The sequence below is a fragment of the Scomber scombrus genome, chromosome 18 (genome assembly GCF_963691925.1).
Source record: "Scomber scombrus chromosome 18, fScoSco1.1, whole genome shotgun sequence".
Lineage (NCBI taxonomy): Eukaryota > Metazoa > Chordata > Actinopteri > Scombriformes > Scombridae > Scomber > Scomber scombrus.
In genome coordinates this window covers 3,139,250-3,153,121 of record NC_084987.1, presented here as the reverse complement: position 1 = coordinate 3,153,121, position 13,872 = coordinate 3,139,250, and the positions used below count along the sequence as shown (strand labels likewise).

At 38.7% G+C, this 13,872-nt stretch overlaps 1 protein-coding gene across 1 annotated transcript in view; it reads left to right on the top strand.

Moving 5' to 3' along the window:
* LOC134000198 (NACHT, LRR and PYD domains-containing protein 3-like) overlaps positions 1–13,872 on the top strand; it is a 47,651-nt gene that overhangs the window by 25,643 nt on the left and 8,136 nt on the right. Inside the window, exons 12-17 of the mRNA XM_062439536.1 lie at positions 1,180–1,353; positions 3,385–3,558; positions 6,026–6,199; positions 9,415–9,588; positions 10,186–10,359; positions 12,725–12,898. Coding sequence (XP_062295520.1) covers positions 1,180–1,353; positions 3,385–3,558; positions 6,026–6,199; positions 9,415–9,588; positions 10,186–10,359; positions 12,725–12,898 — 1,044 coding nt within the window. The remainder of the gene's footprint in view (positions 1–1,179; positions 1,354–3,384; positions 3,559–6,025; positions 6,200–9,414; positions 9,589–10,185; positions 10,360–12,724; positions 12,899–13,872) is intronic.

The following is a 13,872-nucleotide window of genomic DNA, read 5'->3' as shown; positions in this document are numbered from 1 at the left end:
CGGCAAAATCGCAACTTAGAATCAAAATGGTAGACTTCCTGTTGAACTTAGGGTGGGGGTCCAAGAGGCTTTTTCGTGTGTCTGTGCATGATACATATCCATACTGTACTACTGTTCATGTAGTTGCATGTAGGAGGACAGGGGGCGTTGTAGAGCCATCTTGCCATTTAAGACAGACCCATATCAGAAGTCAATATTCGTGACTCTTGATGAATGTGCAAAATTTGGAGAGTGTAGGAGTTTGTCAGTACGAACAAAATGGGAAAAGGCATTACGGTAATGTGCTGTTGTGCCACACCCAGGGGCAGTTGTGGTATTAAATTAAAGTTCTCATTAGTGTTAACCTACGTGCTAAATTTAGTGAGTCTGTGAACTTCCTAAAGTCCTCTAAACGGTGTAGGAAAACTGAAAATCGGTGCACGCCATTTAAGATGGCTGACTTCCTGTTGGGGCAAAAAAATTAATTCCTGGGTATACTGATGAGACCTATGAGTCCTGCAAACTTCATGAAGATCAGAGACAGTTTTTGGGCACATGACCCAGCGTTTCGGGGTGCTATGGAGTCCCCTGGCCACACCCACAACCAATCACATTGAACTTAAAATGTTTCACCAGGTGTGTTGGGTGTGCAAAGATCGGACAATGTATGTAGGAGTTATAGGGACTTCCTGCTTTATGGCGAAGCATGGACATTGTCCACAAGGTATAACGGAGGCAAAAGATTTTGATAACTTTTCATCTTCAAGGTCTGAGGATGATACTGACTGAATGTGAATTCTGAGTAAATATGAAGTGGATCACCTCAACGTGCTACGCACAGGGCGTCAATGTGTAAAACATGTAACTTCCTGTTGCCAGTAGGTGGAGCTATGACTCAGATCCAGTATTGACACATGCATTGGTTCAGGGTGGGACCCTCATCCAGCACAAGGGGTGAAAATGTCAAAAATTGCACGTTTATCAAAACGGCCAAATCCTATTGGTGTTGGATTGTGGGTCCCATGACTTTTTTGTGCGCCTGGACCTGATATATAAACCGAATTTCATTCACGTACTTCAAACTATCTCATTGTAATATGCATTCAGACATAGTGATGTTGATCTACATATTTAAAACCTGAACATATCTGATTGGATTATAAATGGATTTTAAGCTACATAATTTATTCTTTTTTTCAGATTGTGTGGCTGCAGTTTGTCAGAGACCAGCTGTGCTTCTCTGGTATCAGCTCTGAAGTCCAACCCCTCCCATCTGAGAGAGCTGGATCTGAGTAAAAACAACCTGAAGAGTTCATCTGTGCAACTGCTGTCTGATCTTAAGGAGAGTCCAGACAGTAGCCTGGAGACTCTGATGTAAGTTCACTGACTGTATGTTACTATTGTTGATCTTAATGTTTAACAACTGAACCTAATTTATGTACATGGGTCAGTGACAAATAAGAGTTGGTAAAATAAGAAATACAAAAATGTCTAAATCTATCTGTTAATATGTTTATTTTGTTTTTTTGTTGGTTTTATGTCATTTGAAATGACATTTGCATCATTTTTTTAACCAAAAGGAAGACCCCTGAACGTGTCCCATGGTGTAATCACAAAGAATGATAAAAAATTAAATATTTGAATCACCTACAGTGTATTTATAAAAAAAAAAATTTCATTTTAAAACATCAAATGAAAAGAAAAAAAAGTGAAGAGTGTTCCTTCATTTAAATTTTAATCCGTTTGTCAATATTGAGCAGGACATATCTTAAAAACAACAATTTTGTTACATTGCAAAAGTGTATTACATGTATTCCAGTTTAGTTCACGTTTATTTTTTTTTACGTTTATAACTTTAGATTAACATTTTACACCTGACAACAACTCATAAATTGACTCATAACTTGTTTTATATTGTGAATACAGTTGATAAATATTTGATCTGACAATAAGAATTTTGGAAAATGTATCTTTAAAAGATGTGTGTGGGCAGAGAGGGGGTAGAACTGGTTCCAGTCCTCCATCATGAGTTCAGAGGTTCTGGCTCAGAGATGATGTCATTATATTATAAAGAGTCAGGTGGTTGAAGCCAGATGAAGACATTCTTCCCACCCAGCTGTTTCATGCATTCACACATACTCTGTGACGAGCCACTTTTTCCTTGTTAGAAGGTGGCATCTAATGGGGAAAAGTGTTATTGTTGTTTTTTAATATTAGTAATGAAATAGCAGAAATGTAAATAATTATATTTCACAGATGTTATGTTTGAGTAACACTTCTCATTTAAATTGATTATTAGATTTTTTGGTTTTTAAAGCTACAGTACATGTTCAAAAGTAGGTTTTTTATGATCCGTCTTTAATTAGCATCATAAACTACTGATATTTGAAAAATTGTCTCAAATGATGAATAATAGGACTGAAATGATGTAAGCAGTTATACCATTTTGACTTTTAATTTTAAAATCTAATTTGACACCTGTGTAAGCACAAGGCTTTGGTCTCAATGTCTGAAATGTAATTCTTAAAGTAAATATTAATTTTAATGAGTTCTTATGAATTAATGTTTTTTTAGGGTTACACCATCGGACATGTAAACGGAGCAAACCTGACTAAGTCCAAAAAACGTCAGTTTATGAGTACTTGTTAGTTGTGTGTCATCAGGGGTCCTTCTCTGTAAAACCACTTCATGGTATATGGCCTTCTTCACAATTTTAACAAAATGGACTTTTAAATGGTGGTTACACTTTGAGACACCTGATGTGATTCACTTGACCTGACAAGATTCCCCAAATTATATTTAATATTTACAAGATTTGTATTCCATTAACTTTTATTTAATATGAAGGAGTGATAATGTAAGATAATGTCAAACTAGTTGATGTGGTGTTTTATTAAGATGGGGGGGTATTGAGGGGTTTTAAGCAAGTGTAATTTTTTTGGTTCCAGTTTTAATGTTTAAATGAACTGTAGACATTTTTTTGGTAAAGAGTCACATCTATATACAGAATATCCTCTCAACTAATATCTGTTTGAAACTGATTAAGTTTACTTGATGAAGGAGAAATATTTCTTTATTATATTCTTTAATGTGTTTTAATGAATAATGTCTGATCATTGATATTGATCCTTCAGAACACACACACACACACACACACACACACACACAAACACAAACACACACAGATTGGCTCAGTGTTGACATGAATATGTGTCTGAATGTTGTGGTGACATTTGATTGATGTCTGTAGAAGGCTGACATTATGATGATCCACAATAACAGAATGACAAAGTCACTCTGTTCATTGATGAGGACATAGTAATGTTGAACTACACATTTAAAACCTGAACACATCTGATTGGATTCTAAATGGATTTTAATCTACATAATTTATTCTTTATTCAGACTGGAGGACTGCAGTTTGTCAGAAACCAGCTGTGCTTCTCTGGTCTCAGCTCTGAAGTCCAACCCCTCCCATCTGAGACAGCTGGATCTGAGTAACAACAAGCTGCAAGATTCAGACGTGGAGCTGTTGTGTGATCTTCTGAAGAATCCAGACTGTAGACTGATGGAACTGATGTAAGTTCACTGACTGTCTGTTACTATTGGTGATCTTAATGTTTAACTAATTTATGTACGCCAGAACACACACACACACACACACACACACACACACACACACACACACACACACACACACACACACACACACACACACACACAAAGCAATGCTGGGTTGAAGATTAAACAACTATTATTGTACAATAAGGAGACAGCATGCACACAGAGTGACATCAGCTCATCTCACTGAGCAAAGAACAAACCTATTCTATTATAGTTTCTGAAGGAACAAAGAATTGATCTGTGATTGGTCAAACATACCAGTCTATTTGACTGCAGCCATTGGAAAATAACCATAAGCCATACGTTTACATACACATGATGTAAGGGTGTGACGAGATCTCATGCCGCAAGATTAAAACGTGACGATATTTCTCGTTGAGGTGAATGTTGTCTTGCGAAGCAATATTAAGGGCGCACAGCATTTTTTTATAATGTCACTTGTGGATCATTAACCTTGTTACAGCTTCTACCTGCTGAGAAGATCTCACAGTCAGCAGTAGGAGATGGGGAGAGGAGCAGGGATAGGTTGACCTCAGGTCTCTACACTGAAAGTCTGAGGTAGGAGGAGCAGGGAATCTAGCGTAGCTATGGGAGCTTTATGATGCAAAAAGTCAAATGAGTGACACTCCTAAATAAAAACACAATTTCAATGTCGTTCTACTTGTATATGTGTGTGATATAGGATTTTTGCAATTTACTTTTATTTCTGTTTTGTTCAGTTTTTTTATTTTCATACATCAATATGTTATCATTTGTGATAATTTGATTCTTTGTTTCATTTATATTTATATACTAGAATTGTTTCTATTTATAATTCACTTTTTGGTATTTGTGATTGTATATAATGTTGATATTTATGGTTGTTATTTCCATAAATACCAAAATTATCTATCTATTAAATATCTATCTATATGGGGAAACCTTTTACAGTGCTTGCATATTGAATACTGTGTATGATAATTGATACTTAGAAAGTAGAACTGAAGTGACATTCATTACAAGATGATTAGTTAAAACATTTGGAAACGCACCTGCAATATTTAGCATTTTGGGAATTTCAAATAAAAGGACAGTCATATATTTCCTCATTGAAGTTTTTTCTTAAAAATAGTGTTAAAATCTCATCTTGTCTCGATCTCGTGAACCCAATATCATGTCTCAAGCATTATCATGATGTCACACAAGGGTCACACATCCCCAGGACAGGAAATTGGGAGTCAGGAACCTAGTGACCACCAGACCCCTTAATGTAGTCAATGAGAGCATCGCTCAGGACAAACAATTACAGGGTGAAGGCTCATACATCCACACATCCCAAAACTCAGAACTTATCTTGACATAGACCAAAGTGAGGAAGTAGCAGTAGACTTAATAATAACAAAGAGCACATTCCACAAGACAGCACAACTACAAAGTAAAAACAGTGATCTTACTTCACAGTCTTACTTTACGTGTGTAACCTTCTCTATTTTGGCTTAACCTCAGCAGACTGAAGGGATCACTCTATGACTTCTCTCAGGTTCACAGCACATTTATTGGTCAGCACAGCTGTTAGATAAAAACACACATCAGTGTGGCTGGTGGTGATGATCAGATACCATACAGCTCCTTTACTACACATTAAAATAGGCATAAAATCAACACACTGAAGCAGCAGTCACCATATTACAACAGCAGCTTACATGGCTAACAGACTTAGCAAGCTGGTGCAGCTTCACTCAAAGAAAGAAAAGACAGAAATAACGATAAAATAGTGACTCACTGATAGTCACAAAACGTGACAGGACAACTCAAATAACATCCACTTTAACTTCAGTAAAGGCAGTTTCATAACTATATATTTGAGGAAATCACAGAGATGTTTTCAGTATCTCAGCAGCGGGAAAAGAGACGAGCTGACGTTTTACTGTCATTATATTTACCACCACCGGCCACAGGAGGGCGCTTAGTCACAACTAATGAAAAGAGCCTTGCAGACTTAAACATAAAATATTAACCTGTTTCACAAGACATTGAGAATGAAAACAACCAAATAGCTTGGTTGCAAAGTGAAATAAATACTAATACAGAAATAAATTTTGACGAACTTCATTAATCTATAACAACCAAGTCACACACACACACACACACACACACACACACACACATACACACACACACACACACACACACACACACACATACACACACACACACACACAGATTGACTCAGTGTTGACATGAATATGTGTCTGAATGTTGTGGTGACATTTGGATGATGTCTGTAGAAGGCTGGCATTATGTTGATCCACAATAACACAATGACAAAGTCACTCTGTTCATTGATGAGGACATAGTAATGTTGAACTACACATTTAAAACCTGAACACCTCTTATTCGATTATAAATGGATTTTAACCTACATAATTTATTCTTTATTCAGATTGGAGGCCTGCAGTTTGTCAGAGACCAGCTGTGCTTCTCTGGTCTCAGCTCTGAAGTCCAACCCCTCCCATCTGAGATTGCTAGAGCTGAGTAAAAACAAGCTGCAGGATTCAGATGTGGAGCTGCTGTGTGATCTTCTGAAGAGCCCACACTGTAGACTGGAGAGACTGGGGTCAGTTCACTGACTGTTATTATTGTTAATAACTTACATCCATGAAGCTATTTTTCTCTCACTCACTCACTCACTCACTCACTCACTCACTCACTCACTCACTCACTCACTCACTCTCACACACACACACACACACACACACACACACACACACACACACACACACACACACACATACAGAGATTGACTCAGTGTTGACATGAATATATACAGCTGTTAGTTCTCTCGGCAGGTAAAATGGTCTGTGCATGACTGACAAGAGTCTCTATGTCGGGTGAGCAGTGGTAGTCTATAATGCAGCTCTGTGAGATAGATAGATAGATAGATAGATAGATAGATAGATAGATAGATAGATAGATATTGTCATTGCATATAAAAACACAACAAAATTTCGTTTGCAGCACCAAAAATCAGCATAAAGGGCATAAATAAAGGTTGAGGTCATAAATAATGCACAGATAAGTAACACAATAATAAATAATGCTCAGGTAAATTGCACTTGTCCATCTAACTGTATTGCACTTATACTGTTCATCAGGTGAGTGTATGTGTGTTTTTATGAGAGTAGTGTGTGTTTATGTTTGAGGAGAGAATCCAACTTTCTCCACGTCAATGCACAGCTCAGTATGAAGTGTGTTCTTGTTTTTCCTGAAGTCTATGATTATTTCTTTGGTTTTCTTTGTATTGAGGTTGAGGTCATTTTCCTTACACCATGCAGACAGTGTCCAGACCTCCTCCCTGCACGCTGCCTCAATGTTCGTGTCGTCTGCAAACTTGACCACTACGTTGGAGCTGTGGGTGGAGGTGCAGTCACTAGTGAAGAGGGAGTAGAGAATTGGACACTGGGGGACACCGGTGCTGAGGGTGACAGTGGAGGAGATGTGATGGCCCAGTCTGACATGCTGGGGCCTGTTGGTCAACAAGTCCAGGATCCACAGACAAAGAGGGGGTTGTATGCTGAGTGTTTGCAGTTTGTTGACCAGTTTGTGAGGGCTGATGGAATTAAAGGCTGAGCTGAAGTCAATGAACAGCATCCTCACATAGGTATTAGGATTTTCCAGGTGTGTTAGTGCTGTGTGAGGTGTTCTGTGGATCTGTTGGCTTTGTAGGCAAAAAAAAGCTTGCCGGAGTTAGCTGTGCAGTCCGCGGATGTTGTCGTGCCACAGCAGGCCTGTACTACGAAGCTGGATTAACATACCCAGGATATCTCTCCGTTACCTGGGTTGACTTACCCAGACATTCACAATCCTGATAAGCGGTACTACGAAGCTTTAGCATTTAACCCAGGGTTTTCCAATCTTGATCATTGTGCGCTCACATAAAAGGGGTGGTGTTTGCAGCATCTGACCAATCGCAAACATGGAGTAACCCTACAGAGCAGCCTACTTTACCATGGAGGAGCAGAAAATTATTCTTCAAAAATATGAAAAAGTCAAACACATCATCCAGGCCAAAAGCAACACTGTTGCCGCAGCAAAAGCCAGGAGGGAATGCTGGCAGAAAATTGCAGCCTCTGTTAATGCGTAAATTCGTGAGATTATACAATATTAATTTATCGTGACATCAGACCCCGGTGGAGGTAGCAGCACTCACAGCATCTCATTTGGTCAGGGTATGTTTCAGTGAGTCCATGTTAAAACACTGGGTTGCTTATAAAACACAATTATCCAAAGACCATTTACTGTGGGAGTAAGTAGCCTAGGCTAACATGCCTTTTCTCTACAGTTGACATATGGCTCTATCAGTTGACAAATGTAGCGCAGTCCATCCAATGAAAATCTATACCTTTCGTATAGGATGTCATCGGGGACATCAAAAGGATCACATCTATCCCTAAAAACTCTTTCTCTCCTAAGCGCTCCTCTCACGATCCGCGCACCAATGTCGACAGGATCTCCTAAGAATGGGCAGGCCATTTCCCAAGAGAACTGATTGGTCAGGAGGTGGTGCTTTTATACTGGTTGATCTCTTATCCAGAACGTAACCTGCTCCGGAGCAGGTTAGCCATTAAGCTTAAGTTACCATGGTGATTTACCCCGGTAAGAAGTGAACCAGCATCGTAGAACGGAAAACCCAGGGTTAACCCTGAAGTTACCTCGATAAGAGAAAATCCAGCTTCGTTATACAGACCTCAGGTCTCTGTTATTATCATGATGCAGTTGTCGAGGCGGCTGTTAGAGATCTGTAGTCTGATGTCATCCATTTTGTTAACAATCGAGCGAGCGTTGGCGAGAAAGAGACAAGGCATGGCAGGCTTGTGAGGGGCTGTTCTTGGCCTAGCCCGGACCCCTGCCCGCTTGCCTCGCTTAAGCCTCCACTAATAGCATCGCCTGCGCCTCCTCTCAGTCCGATAAAAAGTCCCTGGGCACTTCGCTCGGCGAGTGATCTCCAGCGGGATGGAGTCAGTCGTTCGGTGCAGTGATGTCTTATATCCAAAATCTCATATTTGGTATAAGTCCTGATTATGCTGATTGCTGTGGAGCTCTGGGTCGCTGCAACTGCTCGTGTCGCACCAGTCATTGTGGACATAAATGCAAAGTCCTCCTCCTCTGCTCTTACTGGAGTGCTTGTTGCAGTCCTGGCAATGTAGTGTGCGGCCTGATAGCTGCACGGCAGTGTCGAAGATCCCCGGGTGTAGCCATGTTTCTGTTACAATAGTCACAGAGCAGTCCTTTACTGATTTGTTGACAGCAATCAGTAACTTCACGTTGTCCACCTTGTGTGTTATGGACCTGGTGTTTGAGAGGAATATGCTGGGAAGCGGAGGTTTGAGGGGTTGTTTCCTTAGCCTGGTCACTAGGCCTGCCCTGCAGCCCGCTTTTGCTTCCTCTCCCTTCTCCGTCTGCGCCGCTTGACAGACCCAATGACAGTCCACAGAGACCCGGCAGGTCTTGCTATGTCCACAGGGATGATGTGAGCCCGCTGAAAGTCCGCCGTTACTGCTGTACTGGATTTTAATCCAAAGTGTATTCATTTCTGCAGGCTGTAGACCTGCTTTGTTAAACAAAGCTCAAACACACACACACCAGGAAAAACACGAAAAAACACCAAACTGGAGAGCCAAAAGCCGCTGCACACTCGTGCGCTGCCATAAAAAAAAGTAGCATACGATATGATGAGGACATAGTAATGTAAGAAACTACACATTTAAAACCTGAACACATCTGATTGGATTATAAATGGATTTTAATCTACATCATGTATTCTTTATTCAGATTGAGGGACTGCAGTTTGTCAGAGACCAGCTGTGCTTCTCTGGTCTCCACTCTGATGTCCAACCCCTCCCATCTGAGACTGCTGAAACTGAGTAAAAACAAGCTGCAGGATTCAGACGTGGAGCTGCTGTCCGATCTTCTGAAGAGTCCAGACTGTAGACTGGAGGTTCTGAGGTCAGTTTACTGACTGTCTGTTACTATTGTTGACCATAATGTTTAACAACTGAAACTTATTTATGTACATACACAACTTCCATTAAGTGTTTTTTTTCTTTCTATATTTTCAGTATTTTACTTTACATTTTAGTCAGTAGTTATAAAAGATGACTGATTCTTAAATAAACTGTAGAAAATGTTCACTGTTAGTTTTTAAAGTAAATTAATGTTCCTTATTGTTGGTAAAGAGTCACTTTACTAATATCTGTTTGAAACTGATCAAGTTTACTTGTTGAAGGAGAATTTTTTGTTTATATTATATATATATATATTATTGTTTTAATGAATAATGTCTGATTATTGATACTGATCCTTCAGAACACACACACACACATACACACAGATTGACTCAGTGTTGACATGAATATGTGTCTGAATTTTGTGGTGACATTTGGATGATGTCTGTAGAAGGCTGACATTATGATGATCCACAATAACATTATCACTCTGTTCAGTGATGAGAACATAGTAATGTTGAACTACACATTTAAAACCTAAACACATCTGATTGGATTATAAATTGATTCTAATCTACATAATTTATTCTTTATTCAGACTGGAGGACTGCAGTTTGTCAGAGACCAGCTGTGCTTCTCTGGTCCCAGCTCTGAAGTCCAACCCCTCCCATCTGAGATGGCTGAATCTGAGCTACAACAAGTTGCAAGACTCAGACGTGGAGCTTCTTTGTGATCTTCTGAAGATTCCACATTGTAGACTGGAGTATCTGGGGTCAGATACCTTTTTTCACTTCTATGTTGACATTAATATGATGTTAAAGTTGTGGTGACACCAACCTGCAGAAATAAAGCTGATATTATAATAATAATAATAATAATAATAATAATAATAATAATTAACTTTATGTATATAGCACCTTTAAAAAACAAAGTTTCACAAAGTGCTTTGACAGACAGGCAAGAAGCAGTAAAATACAAAGCAAGACACACAACACAGAGAGAGGTAACAAGACTGGCATATCAAATATATAAAAATATATAAAACACATAAGACAAAGTAAAAATAAGATTAAATAAAAGACAGTAGTAATATGCACACAAAAAAAATTGTCTGCAGTATCAGACTGATGTCAACACAAATACAAACAGTGCACTTTAACTAATGAGCAGACTTTGTGTAGTGGAGCTAATAATAAAATGAGCAGTCTGGGTGCTAGTTCAGTGTTTAGTCTCTAGGTTCACCCCGGTGTGTTGGCCAGAACACTTAAGGCCACGTTTCCAGAGTATGGATGAATAAAGGGCTGAGAGAAGTAGAGAAGGAAGTAAACATCACGTTTACTTCCTTTACTTCCCCTTTTGCAGCAACACATACAGAGGCACATGCAGTAACAGTTGGATGCTATTGTTGTTTAGTTTTCTATAAGAAATGATGACAAACATATAAAACTGAATGAAGGATTACACATACATATATTACCCATATGCTGTAATATTCATGATATTACCAGACTAAGATCATTATCTTACACCATTACCTTTACTGTTACAGATTAAGAACAATATCACTAAACATAAATATATCCCATTTAATACATTAATAAAGTACAAAACACACAATACCTTGTTCCCATTCAAGCTAGGCGATTAATTATCCAAGATGTCACACTAACTTATCACAAGAATAACTTATAAACACTCTTTCATCCACACAGTTAATTAACCACTTTTTATGTCAAGGTACCGACTCTCAGACGACAGTTGCGTCTACTTCCTGTTTCGCTAAGAAGATCCAAAACATTTTTTTAAATGCACTGTGAAAATAAAAGCTCACAGGAAGTGGATGTCTAAGGGAACTAAAGGGAAAATAAAGTTTTGTATGAAATTATTATTAACAGACCACTATAACAGTCAATTACACTGACAGCTTATCAGACAGAGAACAGAACAATACTTAACAATCTAACATGTAACTTTGGGGCCTTTTCTACACTTTCAGTTTCTGCTGTCTGTGCTCAAAGTGATAAAGTTGAAACAGCAGCTACTGACAGTCCATGTGTTGCTTTATGGGATAGCATTCTATTTATTTTTAAATGTGCATAATGATTAAGCCTAAGCAAGTAATCAGTGGTGGGTAGAGTACTGAAAATCAATATTAAAGTACTCCCATTAAAAATGAAGTAAAAAAGTACCTGGTTAATATTACAATTACAACTTCACATTTTAGGCTGTATGGGCCAGTGCAAAACCGTGATAAAATCTTTTTTTTAAATTAATGACATAGAGCAGGTAGGCTGATCAAACAAATAAAGATAGCCTATACAACTAAGATATAAACAATCTCACACTCTCTCTCCATCTCTCCCTCACCTACCCTTCTCCTTTTCCATTTCCTTATCGATCCCACAACAGACAAATTTAATGACTTTAACGTTGAATTTGGCATTACATACATTAACTGATTTCTAATTTACCCCAATTTAAAAGCCCAACAGACTACTAGCTACAAGATAAGTTAATGTCATCATCATAACATCAAAAATTAAGGTTACACATGAAAAATTTCATCATGGTAAAAAGATAGGTGGAGCTTATTTCTCTTCCAGGCAGCTGGTACTATAGTAATTACGGTAGCCTAAAGGCAATGCCAAAGGAGTGCTTTTATACTACCGTAATTACTGCAGTAACAGTGCAACAGAATTTAAAAGGCGGTTAGCTTGACCACAGTCTACACTCAGTGCCCACATTTAGAGCAGACTAGTTGTAATGAAGCTATAAATGGCAAATGTAGAAAAGTGAAAAGTAGATTATTTGCTCAAAAATATACTCGAGCAGAGAGTAGAAGTACAGTTTAAAAACGGGGAATATGAAAAGTTCTTGTTCTTTAAAAAAATACTTTTTATTGCATTAATTGTAACTCGTTGAAGTAGCAGCATGATGTCATTGATATTAATGAGAGCTCCTTTTCACTGTATTTGACAGTTTTTAACCTGCATCCTGTTCATGAAGTTTCCATTTTCTAAACTTCTACTTTCTAAACCTTCTTCAGCTCTGAACAGATTATGAAACATTGAAACAACATGAAATTTATATAAATAATTTTTTGTCTTTTAAAGTGACATCTTTTATTCTTTATTCAGATTGAGGAGCTGCAGTTTGACAGGGACCAGCTGTGCTTCTCTGGCTGCAGCTCTGAAGTCCAACCCCTCCCATCTGAGAGAGCTGGATCTGGAAAACAACAACCTGAAGGATTCAGATATGAAGCTGCTGTCTGATCTTAAGAAGAGTCCACGCTGCAGACTGGAGTTTCTGAGGTCGGTAAAGAGTTGGAGTCAGTCTGTGCTGGTTTCAGCAGTTTCGTATTAAACATAGTCAGTATCAAAGCAAAGATCCAGTTTTTCATGGTGAAGCTCCAATCTCTCAGTGCTGCTTTACTCATTGAAGCTGTGAGAGGAGAATGGTGACAGGCTTCAGGATTGGACAGAAAGACAGAGAGAGAGAGAGAACAGTCAGCCAATCAGATGAGCCAGAAGCTTGTTGTGATCATGTGTTTGAGTTGATGTGAAGACGACTGTTGTTGTTGTGTTGATGTCTGCAGGAAATAAAGCTGGATTACAGCTGACAGCTTTACAGCATGTGTAGACAGTGGTCCTCATTATCAAACTGTCACACCATCAAATCTGATCTACATCACTTCACAAATGTTGATATGATTCATATTGTTGAAACGTAGAGATTCAACATATTCTCGGTTTGTTGAAACGTACAATTGTGGCGACCAGGCTGCATGTGATGATTTAACAGCAGAAAACATCTTCAAATCCCACAGAGACTCTGTAGCTTTAAACTTTGATAAGAGTTGACATGTATCAGCAGTAAATCCATCAGTAAACTGATGAGTGAATGTCTCTGTTTCTGCAGTAATGATGTGTTCATGACTCTCAGCACTTTATTTCCTCTGTGTACTTCAGTGAAGAGGAAACACACTTGATAGTAAAAGTGTGTGCAGGTGTGTGAGCTTGGAGCTCAGTGTTTTCACTCCAACACATTAACATGACAGCTGAAAGGAAGCAAGCTACGCTGTACAGCTGTTCCACTTCTGGTCTGAACAGGACTGAAGTCCCTGCTGCTCTTTATACTGGATGTGCTGCATCACTGACTGACAGCTGATGAAGTGAGTCTCACTAAACACTCATTTATCACTCTGTTGTTTCTTCTTCTCTCATCAGCTGGTGATGATCTCCATCAGAGTGAGTCAACATTGTTCAGAAGGTCATCCAGTTTCAGC